Genomic DNA, 20,134 nt, shown 5'->3' on the forward strand with positions numbered 1-20,134 from the left:
TAGTATGTCTGCTACATGAAATAGATGGTGCCTGTGTAATTGGGTCATAACTGAATTATGCACCTCAGACATGCTCAATCCAGACATCCACCTTCAGAACCGCACTCTGTATGTGGATGGACTGTGCTATTCGGTGCAATTCGGTATTCAGAAGGGAAACCCAAAGCACACCCCTTCCAAATACTGAGTCGCAAATGCAAAATGTGATTCGGAAACAAGTTATTGCATCACATTTTGTATGTCTCAAAAAGCATTTTTCCGGTCGCAAACGGCGCGATTCTGCAAATTGGGTCATTTGCGACTGGAAAAATGCTTTGTACATCTGGACCATAATCCTTTAGTTGTTCACAATGTGTGAACAGAAGAGAAAGTGCCTCGATTAAACTTCAGGCAGAGTAGAATTGCACCATTTGTGTGTTAAATTCGCTCTGTCTGACTACAAATGTCTCCTCATGTGTGTAACTCACATGCTGAAATGCAAATCGTATGGATTTCTTTTACAAGCAGAAAAAAGATCAGTAACATTGCATGCAATATATCCGCATGCAGAAGCACACCCAGAATGACCATGTGGTAAACATTGAAGCAGACAAACAAAACTGCATTTAGGAGCTCTTTGGCAACCATTCCCACATGAGGATTTAGCACTGATGTTTCCCTCTTGCCCAGAGCCTGAGCAAATCATGCTCAAGTAAAAAAACAATTGTTAATGTACATTTTCAGCCCTCAAACAACCAACATTATGCAATGAGTACAAATGGAATAATTTCAGAATACCTTATTTCTCTTACAAACAAACATGTTAGGAAATCAATACCCACAGGTGAGGGTAATCATCAACAGGCTCTACGAAACTAGCCAACATAAGTAGTAAACATTTAATTTGTCTGCCAGCATTGTAGCAAGACTTATTTTACTGAGTTTAGCTCTACATGAAATACACTTTATCATTTAGCAAGCCCCTGTACAGGAAGAGATGGGGCAAAGCACCAAAGGGATGGGGAAATCAGAAGGCACAGGAGAGGGCCTACAACTCACACATCCATACCCTGGCCTACACAGGCAGAGCATATGTTTTAAAGACATACAGGCTGGACACGAACACCATCAACCACATCCTCCTTACCATAAAACTGCTGCATACCCTATGTTTCATTGCAATAGGAAGATGCAAGAGCCTGGTAAGCAATCTGCATTGGATTTCACATCCATCCTTTCTAAGGTTCTCAGGTGTGTAAGGAGTGCACTGCTGAGATTAGTGCCCCAATACACACAGACCCCCAGACAGTCAGTGCTACCAAACCAAAGTTTTGTTTCATTTGGGGTATTTCCTGATGTTTTAGGAGCAATAGATTGTGCATTCATAACAACTATTCTGAAATAAAACAGCAAAACATTATAGATGTATAGGAGGTGTGTGAGGCTGATCTCCTTATCATGCCCAATTTCACTGTGCAACCCAGGACTCCATGATCCTTCAGAACATAATTCCATCCTCAATGGAGTAGCATGTCCCAAGAAGGACATGCTACTCAATGAGTACATATTTTTCTAATCCCCCCTCCCCAACTCCCCCTTCCAAATCCCTGACAAACACAGTGCTCACATCAGTAAAGTGATGTGTCTTGCCTGGCCTCAGTATGTAAAAAAATGTTGCTGAACAAATGCCACAAATGTACGTGTTGAAAACGATAGTGCTGCATGACGATACTTGTAACAACATATAACAATCACGTCATAACATAACTTCATCGTAAAAATGCCCCTTTGTACTTTGCATTCATCAAGAGTATACATTTTACATTGTGCTATCACCTAATCAAAGTCATGCTCCAAATTCTTTAGGTGACTCTGGAAATCCACTCCAACCTTGGCTTATGGGTCTTCTCCACAACAACCCTGTAGAGTTGCAGAAAGAGATGGAAAGCATACAGTCACAATACAACTGAGCATACATTTGGGCTACTTAATGCACAATTCAGCTGCCAACACTGCTCATGTGATGCCATGGCTTACTCACCAGACAAGGTGTTCAATATTACACTTTTAAGTTGCATATTCCACAATATGCTGCTGGACTATGCAACAGAAGTGTGGTGACATCTGGGAACTGCAGGACCTTGTGTGGTTCTGCAGTTCCAGTGTCTTAGGAAACTCTGCATGAAGCCCACTTGCTGTTTCACTCAAAAGGCTGCTCTACACATACTACTGGCTCCCAGCTGCTGTTTCTTGCCTGTGCTAAGTTTAATTCCAGTTTCTTTCCCATCCTGGTTGTTTCATCCTTGATTCCTTTCTGATTCTCCCAATCCGTTGTGTTTCCTGTTTTGTGATGTTTGATGTCATTTCCTTTTCCTGTTCTTTTACTCTATAACGGTTTCAGTCTGGATGGCTGTTGTGTTGATAAAATGCAGCATTTCTTTGCTTGTTTCCTCAGACCCTCCACTCCAATCACGTAAACCAGGTTGCCGGGACTTGTTTCGGCATTCTTCGACAACTGCGCAAAATTTTCAAATGGCTCCCATCTGAAGCCAGAAAACCCCTGGTCCAGGGTCCAGGGACTGATTGTCGGTCATGGAAATGCCATGCTTGCCTCCATTAATGAGAATCTGCTGACCAAATTACAAACCATTCAGAACGCGGCGGCAAGACTAGTGCTGGGCCTGCCTCCTAGGTCTGCCTCCAAACCTACTCTTAAAAAACTGCACTGGCTTCCCATTTTAAAATCTTGAGTTTAACTCATAAGCTCCTTCACGGCATCGGCCCTTCCTATTTAACAAAAAAATTAGCCTGGTATACCCCGTCCTGAGCCCTCCGCTCTAGCTCTAAGTTCCTGCTGTCCCAGCCTAGAGTACGGACGTTCAAGGAATGGATGCCGATCCTTATCATATGTGGCCCCCCAACTATGGAATAAGTTACCTACTTATCTCCATCTCTCTCAAATAATTTGGAGTTTCGAAGGGGTTTAAAAGCGTGGCTCTTCCTCAAATAAAGTCTCCTTTGTATGTGTCTTCACTCCAGTAGGTTAATGCATCTCCTCTGCAAAGCGCCTTGAGACCTTTTTTGGTGATAAGTGCGCTTTATAAAAGCATTTGACATTTGACATTTGACACTTGCTGATCTTCATTCCTTGGTCCTGAAGAATTCCATTGTAGGATTCCAGATTCTTTGTGTTTTTGCACCCATATGAAATCTTTGTCTAGCTAGCAGGTTTTTATGCCTTTGGCTTTTTCCTCCTGAGAAGGTTGCAGCTTCTCGAGGGCATTTGCCTGCCATATATTCCAGTGTGTGCTGACATTGTGCCTCCTGGAAACAGTCGACCATACCTTGAACAGCAGCAGACCTAGACCAGATTACAGGCAAATAAACTAAGTGGAGCAGAGTGGAAGATGACCATTAGGAAGAAGAGCCAGAAGATAACTCTGAATATTCATAGTCACATGGTACAAAAAGACGACCGCTGCAGTGTGCCAGTGCGAATGGAATCAGAGAATACCACAAAAACACTATTTTGGTTTACTATGTAAATTAATAATTTGGATATTAAAGATAGCATTAACACAAAGCTTTTGTCGAAGGATTTGTATTCTTAGAAAGTTGATTCCCCAAATAGGAGCTCATAGCTTAAACCTTAATTATCATATTACAATGAGGCACAATGTTTATTACTCATCAGAAAATCAATCACACTTGACCAATGGTTTAGTTCAATAGCAAACCTAGGGTCATTTTTATGTGTTTCATCAAAAGTCTTGGATGGATGGCAAAAAGATGGGCTCTACACACTGAACACAACACACACACACATGTATGACTTGGAAATCAACAAAAAACTTTAAGGTACAGCACAGCACTGTATAGAAATTCTGTGCACACACATTTAAAAAAGAAAGTGCACTTTGTTTGATAGGTGCACCTGAAATATCAGATAATTGAGTGGCACATGCAGACCTATGAAACTGTAAGGGAAAGATCTGTTTACATGACGTTGTAGGTGTTGTAGGAGGGGTAGAATGGATGCTTGAAGTGCTGGCTTAAGAAAGTATCTCCGAGGAGGACAGTTGCCTAAACATATCCCCGTTGTAAGGCACATGTATGCACCTCCAGGGTACAAAAGAGGGACATTTGTCCTTCACAAACTAGGCTTGTAAAATTCACAGTGTGTGTCATGCAAAGTATGGCCTGTTTGTTTGCCCCTTCTTCTGCTTGGCAAATCAAATGAAGAGCATAAATCAATTCTAGACTGTTGTTCTTGTAGTTCCATTCTTACCAGATGATTCATAGTTACATAGCAACTGCAGGCTATATTGTACTTTTACAAGGGCATAAGTGTATTCCCTTGATTGTGCTAGCAATGCTTCATGACTATGCTCCATTATACCAACCCTCCTAGAAATGTGTTGTAATGTCCGGGCAGTATTATTAGGTTGTAGTTGTCACAGTTGCAACTTTATCATCTTTATCTGCTTCCACAGGCTATGTACCTCTCTCAGAAAGCAGACACCAATCTAACCCTACCCCATATTCTCATAAATACATATTCTGACCTTCAATCATGTCCTCCTCTCCTTTGCCGGTACATAGGTTCTGCTTGAAGGAATGGTGTCTGTTATTACTAGTGTAATGATGGCAACCATGCTACTTGCGGTTGCCTTTGTATGAGACTGAGGCAAGGACTGAAGCTCTCCACCGGGTCCCGCACTCCTGTAGCGATGGTAGCTGATGATTTGTTGGTCATATGGATGACACTCTCTTCTTCTGCACTACAGATGGATTGAATAATTCCTGATAGCTGCCAGGAGAGGTTTGGATATGATGTCTCACCAAAATGGAGTTAATGCTATATTTAGGTGCTCCAAGATTAAGAGGATTAGGTCAGTGTGATTTTCTGTTAATTGGAACTTGATTTGGCACCAGGAAATGACATATTACTGTTTTCATATGTCATTTCATATCAGCGTGGTCATTCCATTAATGTTTGTTTCCTGATCAATTCCCCAGAACATCAAAATAATCATAATTGAGCTATCTACTGGATCCCATGGATGGATTTACTAAATGGTAAGAGTAGATCCAGGTGTGTTTTTACTGCACCCAATTACCTCCTCACTCATGATCAGGACTTGAAATTAGGTTATTGTTTGACTGAACAGTACAGCACATTAAAGTGTGAAGAAGCAGAAACTCAGAAGCTTTCGCATCAATGTGTAAACCTCAGATGTTTAAGAATCTAGCATCAGTAAACCCACATAGACAGATAAAGACCTTGTTGAGTGAAGATCTGCAGTCCACTCCAAAGTAGGTTACAAACAGAATGCTCCTTCGTTCCCACTCATGTATTATTCACGGTATGTTTTTTGGTATTTCTTTTGATTTTCCTGGGTTCCCTGGTCCCATTTGGGACAAGCACTGTTACTTTTTTTTACCTGGGGCCGTACAGGAGCGGCATGTTTTTTAACTTAAAGGAGGCCCCTTTTGCCCACAGATGGCACCCCAGATCATTATTTTTCTTTACAACCACCTGGGGAGCCCCAGAACCCCTACGGCCTGCTGGCTTTCTGTGCCTGCACGAGCTGCCTTTTTGTTTTTTTGAATTGGGGTTCCCCAGTACCTACCCAGGGCCCCGCACAGCTGCTCCCTTGTTGGGGCTGTGGGGAAAGCCACAGGCACCAGCATCTACATTGGCTCCCCTGTCTGCACTAATATCGGGGCAGTGGGAACCGGCATTGCTCCACGCTGCGGGAGCAGTTTTCTTTTGCTCCCACAGGGTGGGAGAACTTCTGTGTTTTTTTCTTGCCCAAAAACGCGGGCAGGGAAAACGTTTTGTGCTCCCACCTGGCAAGAGCAGCTCTATGCTCCCACCGGAGTTTCTGGGGCCATGGTGTGTGTCTGGGAGAGGAGCCATGTGCCCTTTTTCCCATCTATTGACTTACCACCCCAGGGGATAGGGTTCCCAGGCCTCTTCAGGCTCAGGGGCAGCCCCCCTTTATTAAAAGGATAGCCCCAGGGGATGGGGTCCTCAGGGCCTCTATGAGACTTGGAAAAGGGGGGCTACTTGCCTTTTCACGCTAAATGAGCAATGCACCATCCCCATTGGCCTTGGCATCAGGGTATCCTACTCTAATCCATTTTGTTTTACTTTTTTCCAGGACTTTGGACTGAGTACACCAAATCACAAAAAACAAATCTTCTGGACCCAGATCAAGCTTTCTGCCAAATTTTGGGTAAATCAGTTCAGCAGTTTCGGCTGTAGCTGTGTCTAACACCCCTATAAAGAAATGAATGGGTAAAACACACTTTGGGCACCCCCCCTTTTTCACGGGATCCATTTAACAGATCCCATCAAAACCTTTAAGTTAGGAACTGAAGTAGAGGAAAATGAAAAAAAAACTTTTGGAAGGATTCGTCAAACGGCGGCAAAGTTATTAGGAAAGCAAAACATGCTTTTCCTATTGAAATTAAGTTTTTGGTGTTTGTGAACTCCTTGCACTACTTTGATTGATCCAGTAATCAGAGATACATTAATATACATCTTACCTTTGATATTGTGAAATGTTGCCAAGCATTTTGTCCTTTTCTTATGCGCTTCACATGTGACTTACAAGATGTTCACATTGCCTATGTTTTATATTAATGTTATCACTACAAATCCCAGATACAACATTGAAGGCAGGACGAGGTAATCGTATGTAAATAGAAATCAAGAACAAACTCACCGACCATAGAAAGACCGTTTGGACAAAACGCATTGGTCGTTTGATGTTGACCTCTGAATAATAAAACTACTTCTCAGGCACACTATGGGGGTCATTATGATCGCGGGTGGATCGCCACCACCCGACTGGCGGTGGCAATCCGCCCACGATAACTCCCCGCCGGACAGTTATTTACCCCCGCCACTTAAGCATGGCGGGGGTACCGCGGCGGACAGAAAGACCGTCTGCCACTTTTACACCTGCAGGCAATCAACACAATTACCTGCCGGGCGGAAAAGGCCTATAACATGGTGGTGGTGCCTTGCACCGCCATCCATATTATGATGTGTGCGGTACAATGCCTTTCCATGGCGGAGACTCCGCCATGGAAAGGCATGCAGAGTTCACTTTGGGGGCCCATTGCGGGTCCCTGGAGGGGTCGGAGGCTGTACTTGGGAGGTACCACATTGGCATACATATGGTGGCAGGCACCGCGCAGTGCCTGTCACGTTGTGCATGCCAATGCACAACATGCATATTCAACATTGTGGCGGGGGCTGCTTGAATTACCACCCGCCACAATGTTGAATATGCGGGATTTGACCGCCAGGGTGGCGGTCGCATCCTAATAGGCACAGGGGGACCGCTGCACCGCTGGCAATTGGTCCGGTTTACTGGTATGGTGGATGGCGGACTTTTGTAATGGGCCCCTAAGTGCAATAACTTCTTTTTGCAGAGGAATCTGTATGGGAAACTCTGGGCGTTTCCTGCGTCTATACCAGCTGTAAGTACACAATGCCATCAGTGACATCATAAGTGATGTCGTAGTACATACACTGAGTGATGTCATGGTAAACAGACATAATATCAAATCTGTAATATTAAAGTGGCAGAATATCGAGTTGGAAATATCGAAGAGGCAGAATATCGAAGACAAGAATATCGGTGACCAGAATATCGACTAGAAGGTAAGAAATATTGTTTTCTGTAATATAGCAGTAAGTAATATCATTTGTCAAAATATCGTTGTTAATAACATCAATATTTATATTAGTGTTCTGTATTTTAGTATGTGTGTTAAAAGTATGTGATCTAATGTTTTTTTCTATAAGTAGAGCTGTTTTTTAATGTATGTGTGACATTTTTTGAAGTGATTTATTTTATACATTTTGTGTATTTTAGTTCAGTAGCGGGTTGTGAGTTTATAGGGGAATAGGGTGTGAATTAGTTTAATTATAATAAAGTAATTAATATTTTGAATGTATTAGCATTTATAAATCATTTTATCAATTGATTATTAATTGTTTATCAAATCTAATTACTTATTAATAATCGGTTATTGAAATTTAATTAAGTTAATTGTTAATTATGTAAATTGTGTTTTATTTAGGAGCGGGTTGTGGGTTCATAGGGGAAAAGGGTGGGAAGTAATTTAATTATAATAAAGTAATTAATACATTTTATGTATTATTATTCATAATACATTAATTTTTATTAAATAATCAGTTATTAAAAATGGTTCATTATTTAATTCATAATTATGTTAATTGTGTAACTTTTGTTTTGGAATGGGTTGTGGGTATATAGGGGAATAGGGTGGGAGGTAATTTAATTTGAATAAAGTAATTAGTAATGTTTATTTATTACTATTTATTTCATATTGCAATTTTACAGTGTTTGTGGTAATTTAATATTATTAATTATTCATTGTTTGTTAATTATAATTAATTAGTTAATTGGAAAATATGTTAATTGTGTCAATTACGAAGGAGTTGTTTGTGCATTTATAGTGGTATATGGTGTGAAAAAATGTATTTAAAAATCTTTAATAAATAATTTTCGGATTATAATATATTTATATTAAATATAGTTATTTGTTTGTAAAATACTTTTTTAAACTTTTATAAATGAATTTTTGTAGGTAGTTTTCAGTACTTTTTAACGTTGAAATATTTTTCAAGCTTTTGTTTATTTTTTATATATACAGTTTTTGTATTGTAGTTGGTATTCTATTTTTTTATTTTTTATTTTAAATATATGGAAATATTAATTGTAACCCTGTGCCATCCAACACTTTCCCTACTGTAGCACTCACTCGAGTGGGAATAGTAATTGTTACCCTTCGCTATCCCAAACTTTCCCAACTTTTGCACTCACTGGAGTAGGAATAGTAATTTTTACCCCTACGCTATCCACCTCTTTCCCTACTGTTGCACTCTTTGGAGTGGGAATAGTAATTTTTACCCTTCGCTATCCAACACTTTCCCTACTGTTGCACTCAGTGGAGTGGGAATATACATTTTTTTACCCTTCCTATCCAACACTTACCCTACTGTTGCATTCACTGGAGTGGGAATAGTAATTTTTAACCCTATGCTATCCAACACTTTCCCTGCTGTTGCACTCAGTGGAGTGGGAATAGTAATTTTTACTCTTACGATATTCAATACTTTACCTACGGTGTACTCATTGGAGTGGGAATAGTAATGTTTTACTTATCGCTTTTCAACACATTCCCTACTGTTGCACACACTGGATTGGGAATATTAATTTTTACCCCTACGCTATCCAACACTTTCCCTACTGTTGCACTCACTGGAGTTGGAATAGTAATTATCACCCCTACGCTATCTAACTCAAAGGAGTGCAAAATGTAAGTATAAAAATATTTCAATATTTTAGTATTTTATTTGATATGTTTTTATTATGATATTTTTTGTTGTAGGTGTATGTTTAAATCTATATTGTATAGTTAATTTTATATATGTATGATATTATAAAATAAATTAAAGGCATTAGTTTATTAATTATTTTAAAGTAAATATATATTTATATATTACGTTTGATGTATGTATGTTTAGTTCTTTTTAATTAAATGTGTTTAATATATTTTTTTAAATATATATTATATGTAATTAATTTAAATTTAGTTATTTTTATAATATAATTGTTTTAACACTTTATTTTTATTTTTTAGAAAAAAACAATATTTTGGACGTCGAGATTTTTTACATCTATATTTGTTTCTCGATATTTTTGAAAGATAGAATGTCTATATTTTGACTATCGATAATTTGACATCGATATTTTTGACTTCGATATTCTGTCAGTGATTCTGATGTCATATGTGAGGTGATAAGCAGTGCATGGCATGCGCAACTTATAGTTAGCACTACTAACTGTAATTGGTGAGTTTGCGTTTTTTCAGTTCAAAATGTTAATGTTATTATTGACATATTCACCTAACTATAACATTAATTTTGGGTTTGTTCTTTTCAGTGAATTTCTGGGTTTTTTCAACATAAAGTAATACTTATTTACCATATGTATATGCAACCCCCTGCCATGCACTTATTTCTGCCATGCGGTTGGTCGCAGGTCTTGGTTCTGTGGCCAGGCCATGCAGCCAACATCCCCTTATACAGTCAACCTCATGCTGCACACAGCCTTCAGCTGTGCCCAGTAGGTGGTTGGCCATTGGGCCTGACCCTGGGGACCCCATCCCCCAGGGCCATTTTTTTTAATTAAAGGGGAGAGGGGCCCTCCTCCCCAAGCTGTTATTGGACCCTGGTATCCCATCCCTCAGGGCCACTTATTTAAATAAAGGGGAAGGGGCACGCATGTCCTCACTTCCATGGACAATTTTGGACCCAGGGACCCCATCTCCCAGGGACTTAGTATGGGGCGAAAGGAACGTGCCCCCCTCCGCAGGCTGGTTTCTGCCTCGAGGACCCCATCCCCAGGGCTTTTTTCAGGGGGAGGTGGCATGTAAAACCTCTCCCAATTGTGGCCCTGGGGCTCCCATACCCTGGTACAATTAACAGGGGGCACGCTGACCCCCTCCTCAGACCAATTTCTGTCCCGGGATCTCATTCCCCAGATCCTAGGACCATTTAGAAGGGGAAGATGGCACACAGCCCCCCTGCTGGGCCAATTTCTGCCCCAGGACCCTACCCTCTGGCATTAATATTAGGGAGGGGGGCACATGGCCTCCCTCCCAGGGCCAGTTTCAGTCCGAGACCCCATCCCCCGAGATCCAGCAGCATGTTCAAGGGGGAGGGGGCATAGCGTAATTGTGAAGGGGACTGGTCATGGTATGGAGAAATTCCCAAAAAGGCTGCAGAAATCTATGTATCCTGAGGTAATATGGGTCAGAGATCCTGCAAAAACAGTCATTGAGGATACAACAGCACACGTTCTCTGAGGGTGCAGTGGCTCACAAAGTGCAAGGGCAGCATTAGCAACATCAAGAAGCCCTAACACAGGACTCATAGCTAAGGAGTCTTGAGGCTCTGAAATGTTCTAGGCAAGCAAATTACAGGTACAAGTAACACAGGAAATAAAGATGAATGAGAAGAAAGTGTCAGCCATCTTTAAGTGCCAGACATCAACTACAGTGAAAGCTATAGAAGGTATTTTGGGCTTTGCAAATGTTTATATAAGATTCAATCATAAGTTTTCTGAAATTCCTAGATCCATCACCATGTTAGCACATAAGAAAGCACTTTTTGTGAATCCAAAGTAGCCAACCGAGGATTTTATTTTTTTGTAGGAATGCTTTTCCAGTGCTCCTATTTTCCAACAATCCAATGCATTTATTGTTGTGACAGATGACTCTGATCAAGCGCTGGGAGACTTTTCCTCAGTATATCCAAACATGGGTCAGATCCATCATTGACAAAGAATGCCTGCATATTCAGTTCCTTTGAGAAGTGGAAACATTACTTGTTTGGAGTCCAACACATGTTAGAAGCATTCATATATTACAGCAATCTATAATTATAAAAATCAGCCACAGCACTAACTCCCAGATAGCTCAGATGAATTGTGGGGCAGATTTACAAGAACTGACGCATCTCTGCATTTTAGCAGAGATGCATCAGTCCAATTACGTCACGCAAAAAACCCTTGCGCCACCATGGATGCATCGCATTTATAATGTGGCGCACCGTGGCACAAGGATTGACAGATGCGTCCTGCATCTGTTGGAGTAAAGGTAACACATTGCTGTAGTTGTGTCACAAGCACAGCAGAACTCCAGCAATGCTCAGGAATGCCTATTCCTATTGTGCTGTGTCACTCTTTATGCCTGCTTCAAGCAGGAGTAAGGTTTTGACACAGTGGCGTCATAGAAGTCGCGCAGTGAAACCTTGTAGATTTCACTGCGTCACTTTTACGAGGCTTTCTTGCGTTGGAATGCCCATCCTGCATTCATTATACCTGACACAGCTATAATGCGATGCTGGGCTTTACGATGTGAAGCATCATCCTAGATGCGTCTCGTTGTAAATGTGTGGCAATGTGGCGTATTGTTTACGACGCCACTGCATCACAAAAGTGATGCAACAGCGGCGTAAAAGTGTTGCAAGGTGCTTGTAAATCTACCCCTGTGTTTTTTTTGGGCTGTGATTTTGTAATTACCTATAGACCACATCCCAATAAAGGAACATTGCATATCTTCTTTCAAAATAATCAACCTGAAAATGAGGGTAAGCATTTGAACAATCATTCTAAACACTGAATAAATGGGGAATCGTACATTATGAAACACGGTTTATAGATATGAAAATTTGGATACAAGAGCAAAAGATAGACATGGCAAAGAAAGATCACAGTATCAAGGGAAGGTCATTTTTCACTTCAATTAAGGGAGCAGGCTGTGTATTGGATTCATGATTTGAAACTTGCGGAACAATACATTAGGAATAGCTAAGAGAAATGTTTGGTAGGCGAGTTTCTTTGCTAATGTGAAACAATATTTTCATATGTGTTGCTTTTGGTACTTAGTTTAAACATTCTCATGTTAAACCTATTGGCCTTTTGGGACCATTAATTGTTCCACCTATACTTTGGCATACAGTGTATATGGATTTTACAGTGAAATTACTGAAAAAGTCAAAATTACACTGCAATTTTGGGAGTGGTAGACTATGTGACAAAGATGGATCAATTCAGTCTATTATCAGGGTTATTTGTAAATAAGTAGAAACAGAAGTTCATCTATTTATTAGATGTCATGCTTAGACAGGTGGGCAGACTAAAAGGTTCAACCAAGATGTTGAACAATAATTGACACCAAGCCTTGCGACAACATGGAAATTAGAGTAAGTCGCTATGGATAGCAGAACTAACACAACAATACTAACCATTCAGCTTTTGGAATGTCACCCTTTTGCATGTACGGACATCATCCCAGAAAATTGCCATTAGATTTAGGTTTTTCGTAGACAAAGTTTCTAGGGTATACGAGTCCTCCAAAAGGACAGTAAATCCTACTCTCAGGCAACCCAACACTACGAATGACCACTTCTCACCACCTATAAGTGGCCACTCATTCCACTTTCAACCACCTTCCACCGAACAGATTTTTAAGGTAGTTAGGCTAACGAAATTGGGGGCACATCGGATCCTTGTCCACCTAAGGTGATGCACCTGTTCCCCGAAGTACTGAGTGAGCAGTTAGGGCTGCTTTTCACTGAAACAATTAAAACCGGCCACTTCCCTGAGGCATGGAAATCAGCATCAGTATTGCAGCTAAGAAAGAAACCCACCCTAGACCCACAAGAACTGGGCAATTATAGACCCATCGCACAAATACCTTTCGCTGCCAAGATTTTGGAGAAACTATTGAACAGGCAGTTGTCCCAATTTCTCAGGGAGGCACATATCCTAGACCACTAACAATTTGGTTTCCGAGAAGAGCATAGAACTGAAACAGCCTGCTGATGGCCACAGAGGAATTTAGGAGTATATTAGAAGCCGGAGGAAAGGCCGCCTTGATCTTACTAGATCTCTCAGCGGTCTTTGATACAGTAAACCACGAGACTCTCCTCTGCCTTCTGAGTGAAGCAGGAGTGCACAAGTAGGCTCAAAGTCTGATAGCCTCCTACCCGTCCAACAGGACTTTCACGGTTGAGCGGGGAGAGGCAAAATCCAAATCTTTCAGTTCTCCATGCGGTGTACCCCAGGGGTCGTCACTAAGTCCCACTCTATTTAACCTATACGTGGCACCCCTGGTGGCAATAATAAGGGACTGTTGTTTCCTCCCAGTCTCTTATGCGGAAGACACACAAATCGTGGTGTCAATTACAAACAATGTCAAAGAGACGGCAGATAGATTTAAGAAATGCATGGAACAAATTATCCAATGGATGCAGGGTAATTGCCTGAAATTGAATAGGGACAAAAGTGAAGTCATGCTGCTGGGGACAGACATGCAAACTTGGTCCCAGGAATGGTGGCCTGAAAGCCTGGGCCAGCGTCCATCCCCAGTTAATAAGGTCATAAACCTAGGAATACCCCTGGACACTAAACTGACATATGAGGCACAAACTAATAAATCCGCCTCTTCCATCTGGTACATTCTCAAAATGATCAGGAAACTTTTACCGTTCATTCCCCAGAAGTTGTGCAAAACAGTGGTAACTGCACTGGCTCTGTCTAGGCTGGATTTCGGAAACACGCTATATGCTGGGATCCAGGTTAAGCAGCTGGCAACACTGCAACATCTACAAAATGCAGCAGCTAGGCTTGTGTTGGACATTCCCAAGTGTGAACCAATAGTGCACAGACTGAGAGCCCTCCATTGGCTCCCAATAAGAAAAAGAGTAACATTCAAATCCCTGTGTCTGACATACAAAGCCCTCCATGGAATAGGTTGTCAATTCCTGATAAATCATTTGAAATGGTATGAGCCATCTAGGACCTTGAGATCCAGTCATCAAAAATTGATTCAGGTGCCTAGATTTAAACAGGTCCGTTAGGAAGGGAGGAGCTTTCTGCTACACGCAGCTAGGACATGGAATATGCTCCCAACGACAATCAAAAACAGCCCTTCACTATTCTCATTTAGAAAAGAGATAAAAACCTGGCTGTTCACTGCAGGCTTGTAAATACCTAACTGGAAGCTAGCTGGTCTCCTACGTCTACTCAGCGCCAAGACGCCCATGGGCAATCGCGCGCTTTATAAATCATAAATCAAATCAAATCAAATCACTATCAAAACATTTAAACTTGGAAAATTCCTACAAGTTGCAACCACAATTAATGGTCCATTCCTAATTGAACAGATTGTAACTCTAAATATTGTATGGTTGAAGTTCTCCAAGCCCATGATACATCATCCTCTATTCCAAGTATCTTTGTTGGAGCCCTGTTCTGAACAAACGTGACTTGCTCAAACCCTGTGCTGTTTCAGCTAATGTGAAAAACATTATGAAGTGTGTAGCAATAGGGAAATTTGGACCACAGAGCTCCAAGTCTTCACCTACAACATCCAGATCCATCACCTACTACAACACTTGGATCACCCTTCGGACTCAGGTCCGTCCAACATCAGTCAGGAGCCATAACCGACCGACCTGCTGTCGAAGGTTACGGCTCTGCTAGTACGATGCGACCAAATAGGGTTCGGCCGCACTCGTATACTTCACAAGGCAAGCATGCATTCGGAGCGGAATGCTTGCCTGCATTGAGAAAAGCAGGGGTCCAGTTCATCCCTGCACCCTGTGGCCGGCACCCCAAGGTGCCTGCCACCGGGTGCAGAGATTCACAAAGGGACCCCATAGGTGTCCCCACGCCGCCATTCGGTAGCCTCGCACCCATGGGGGCCCTACTGGGGGTCCCAAGGACAGTTTCCGGAGAAACCAGCACAAAAAGTCAGTGAAGAACTGCCATCCTACTCTCTCAGCCGCAAAGAGGCGGCCGGGGGAGTATTGAGGAATTTCCGGGCAGCAGATAGGCTCTCTGAGCCTGTCGTCCGCAATCCGGAAATCCGAGTCGGATTCCTTTCCGACCGAGCCCAGCAGAATGGCTCGGTCAGAAAGGAATCCGGGCTACACGTTCCGGTTTGGTCGGAAGGACTAAGACCATCGTTCAGAGCCCTTCCGACCGAAATTGGAATCGGCCCCACAGATGTCAGCTTTCAACAGTTTGCTGAAACAGAGTTGCGATATCCGATGTCTCTGCTTTCTCTCTTATTCCATTCCCCTTTCACAGATCTAGTATTACTACTATTTGTGGTTGAGTGCAGATGTGTGGAAGCGTTCATCTTTCCCATGAGTACAGAGCTGAAGGTTAGTGATATTGGGTAGTTTGCTTCAAAGTTTATTAAATTATATCATCAATTGGCACAAAATACAAGTGAAAAATGTAATAAATTGATAGATATAAAATTCAATGAACTTAAAAGAAGAATACATAAATGGGGTTTCAGATCACTTGAAAACATGAAAAGGTACAGAATAAAATATTGCTTTCAATATTAGTAGAGCTTAGAATTCAGATATTTTGGTGAATCATATTAATACAGTAATGTAATGAACCAAAAATAGATGTAATTTTCTTTGTGTTTTTTCAGACCATCCTTTGGTGTTTTCATTTTGTAGATCGACAAATATGTTTTTCTTACATTAACTGTTGTTGTTACCATCCCTCCTGCCTCCACTAATTCTATAGATGTCACAAACCTCATGTCATCAATTTTCTTTTTAAAATATGACTCGTTGATGTGAACTGCAATGGGTTATTTTGGGTCAATGTTTAAAAATGCTTGAGGGAGTTCTTATGCTGGTCTAATAGAGGACCTATATTTATTATTGCATAGGCAGAAGCTATTATTTGCAAGCTGGACAACCTGTTGCAATTTAGGAATTCACCCATAGTATGACTTTTTTCATGCTTGGGGTCCCAACATATTTTTAGTTTATTTTTAGTGTATGGACAGTATATATAATTGTTACATTTGTTGAAGACTATCAGATTGGATAGTTTCATTTCAGTCTTTATAGATTTAAAATATTTCATAGTAGCACTCAGACAAACTCTGTTTCGCAATGTGGTACCATATCTAGATTATCAAACAAAATGTAGGGTAATGAGGAAATACCAAACCAATGGTGCATTGAAAAAAGTATAGTATCAAGCTGGAGGTCTTATAAACAACTTTGGAATCAGAATTCACAAGCCATGTCAATCTCTTATAACGTTCACCAAATTGTGTGGTCATTTATTTTAGGTCTGTTCCAATAATTCACTGTAAAACATCCAACAAAGACAGCCAACACACATTTTGGGGAGAATACTCTTTCTCAAGGCTGTAAATTAAAATAAGAATTAAAGCATAAATTTGATATATCGCATGAACAGCTATTTCCAAAAATCAAATAGGAGTAAAATGTATTGTGCAATGCTATAAGATACATTTTAATATATTGACTAAACTAATTGATAACACATTTAGTAATTTCTTTACTTTAGTTTATTTCAGATTAAATGGTAGGGACTCAAGTGCAAGGAGTTATAAATTATAATTCATCAATAGTCTTCTTTTTTTGGGTGACCTAATTCTTCTCTAGCTGAACATCCCATATTTCTCCTACAATGTTATTAGTAATAAATTCAGTTAAAAAAAAATTACCATGAATATGCTAATTTTGTAAACTATATTCAAATGTTGCATATCTGCAGAAAATAAAAGTTTTGAATGAACACTATTACATTGTATTGAACATGTCACCATTATTTAACACCTATCTATATGCATATCAAATGGGGTTGAATTGTAAAATCATGCATCAACAAAAATCGCTCGATTGACTTATTTAGGGGTCGATTCCGATTCGGGAAAAAAACGCTCCAAATAGCCATACGGAGTGTTATTCCCGTACGAATTGTACCCTGCAACGTCCCCCGTAAGTACAACGAAGTATGATTCGTACCAGGAGCTGGACTCAGTACGAATCGTACAGAGACCGTACGAATCAAACCCCCCGTACGAATCTACCTCGGAACCCGCTGTACGCGGCATCCGTACGGTTCGCAGGCTGGTTTCTCTGACCCAGCAAGTACGAACGTGTCGGGTACGCACCGTACAACGCTTTTTTTACGGGAGCCGAAAACGTCTGGAGAAGCAGAGTTCGCCTCGAAACAGGTACGGAACGGCCCCCCCGGGTAGGTGCGTACACCCCATGATCGCAGGGGTACGGTGCGTACCCCTGCGATCATGGGGTGTACGCACCGTACCCCGCGATCATGGGGTATACGCACCGTACCCCATGTTCGCTGGGTGTACGGTGCAAACACCCTGCGATCGCGGGGTACGGTGCGTACACCCCATGATCACAGGGGTATGGACCGGACGGTGTGTATGTGATTGTGTGCTTTTCCGTATGAATCGGCCTTACCTGACGTGGACCGTACGAATCGCGTCCTCATACCCCAGTCCAGATCGTACTCGTCGGGTCGTACGGCATGTTTACGATTCGTACGGAGTGGGCTCTGGATATGAATCGTATGGACGTTTTTTTTTCCAGGAACGGAATCGACCCCTTAATCTAAAGCTTTGTTTAATATTTCTCCTCATAAGTGATAAAACCTGATCAACATTGGTATCTGAACTGGTACCCTAAATTCATTACTATTATATGTATAGATATCCACTTTACATCTACATGTGGGGTGTTGAATTGTTGAATACATATTTGTGTTTTGAATTCTTACTGGATGATTTGTAGAGATGTGGACCCAAGCCATTGGGATTTCCCCTCTTGTACTCAAGGCCACTGAGAAACTAGGATAAAGAACAGATACAGTATAGTTTACTTGTTAGATTTGTAGCACTCTGCCTGTGACCGCTTTTCCACTGGCAATAGAAGGGACACAAAGCCACAGCAAATGAACTAAGATAGGTTTCTGCCTGTTTCTGAGAACAAAATCTTGCAAAACCTTAACTACTAAATACACTACACTTGCGGTACGAAACAAGTGCAGTACAACTTGAGGTTCTAAAATACCAGTGGAATATGATGGTTGTCCCTCGAGATACTGCCCAGTGATTTTTAACTGCTCACGGACCATGAGAAAAGGCCTGACAGGAATATCACTTAATCTGAAGAAGAAGTTCTGAAGTGGTGGTCTTATGGGATAGGAACCAATGGGTGAAGCTTGACTGCAGTAGGGCAGGTGTAAGGATTTACTTGGACAGGATGAGATATGCTTAAACCATATATTGTGTGATCATGTCTTTTGTGAGGTTCAGATAAATATACGTTTTTCTTCTAGTGACTATCCCAATCTTTAGCGACAGTTATTCACTATAGTTTATTCACAATTTCTCTACAGGTTATTGGAAGACGGTTTGATGGAGAAGTGGAATGGAAGCTCAGTCACAGAGTTTGTGCTGCTGGGACTAACTGCAGACCCCAATTTGCAGACTGCCTTCTTTGTCGTATTTTTACTAATGTACACCATAGCTCTCATTGGAAATACTATGTTGATCACAGCCTGTATCACTGAGCCTAAGCTCCATACTCCAATGTACTTTTTCCTGGTCAACCTTTCTTTCTTGGATGTCGGCTACTCATCGGTGATTGTCCCTGAGATGCTGGTCCAATTTTTTCTTGTAAGGAAAACAATGACCTTTTCCCGGTGTGCAGCTCAAATGTTCTTCTCCTTTCTCCTGGGGATCACTCAATGTGTGCTTCTTGCAGTCATGGCTTACGATCGTTATGTAGCCATCTCTTTACCATTGCGTTATAACATTATTATGAGCAAGTCTGTTTGTATGAATTTGTTGGCGTTCTGCTGGCTCAGCGGCTGTGTGGGGGGTGTCCTTGACACTGTTTTCCCACTAACATTGTCTTTTTGTGGCCATAATGTTATTGACCATTACTTTTGTGAAGGCACAGCTATCGTAAAGCTGTCATGTGTAGATACCTTTATCACAGAGATGGTCATGCTATCTGTCGGGACCTATGATCTGCTAATCCCAAGCCTCTTCATTTTTATCTCATATATTTGCATCATCATCGCTATTCTGAAGATCCGCACCTCAGCAGGCAGATACAAAGCCTTCTCCACTTGTGCCTCCCATCTGATTGTTGTCACCATGTTCTACAGCACCGCCATCTACATATATATGAAACCAACATCAAAAAAATCAGCTAATCTTGATAAAATAGTCTCTGTGTTTTACACCGTGACTCCTTCAATGTTGAACCCCATGATCTACAGTCTGAGAAACAATGATGTGAAGATGGCTCTGCTTCAAGTTACTCGAAGACGCATTTTTTAATTTGTATGTTTTTTATTTGAGTTTTATTCAGCACATTATCAACATTAAGTGAAGGTGTCAAAGCACTTTACATGTGAATAGACAATCTCACAAAATCATTAGGTTTGCATAAGAGATATTACATAAAAGACTAAGGGGTCTATTTACTAAGACTTAAAGCCTTTTCTGAGTCACAAAAGTGACACAAAATGATGCAAAATCTTTTTTTACTAATTTACTTTCCAGCGCTAAACGTGTTTAGCACTCTAAAACACTTGAGAGCAGTGAAAAGCAGTGCATAGCGCTGCTTTGCTTTACTTAGCACCAAGGGGGCATACCGAGGGTGGTGCATGGGCATTCCCATGCAACCACCCAAGGTTTCTGATGCTAA

The 20,134-nt window shown here is 41.1% G+C and overlaps 1 protein-coding gene across 1 annotated transcript; it reads left to right on the forward strand.

The window, feature by feature from the left end:
* The first annotated feature begins 18,831 nt into the window (after positions 1-18,831).
* On the forward strand, positions 18,832-19,764 carry LOC144763045 (olfactory receptor 5AR1-like). The gene has a single exon (XM_078648356.1). It carries the CDS (start codon positions 18,832-18,834, stop codon positions 19,762-19,764), a length of 933 nt encoding a protein of 310 aa, XP_078504482.1.
* Positions 19,765-20,134: the final 370 nt, after the last annotated feature.

Source organism: Lissotriton helveticus, chromosome 6 (assembly GCF_964261635.1).
Source record: "Lissotriton helveticus chromosome 6, aLisHel1.1, whole genome shotgun sequence".
Classification (NCBI taxonomy): domain Eukaryota; kingdom Metazoa; phylum Chordata; class Amphibia; order Caudata; family Salamandridae; genus Lissotriton; species Lissotriton helveticus.

Bases quoted from the DNA above. Each gene is read 5' to 3' on its own strand.
- LOC144763045 (XM_078648356.1), top strand. From the start codon at position 18,832: ATGGAGAAGTGGAATGGAAGCTCAGTCACAGAGTTTGTGCTGCTGGGA.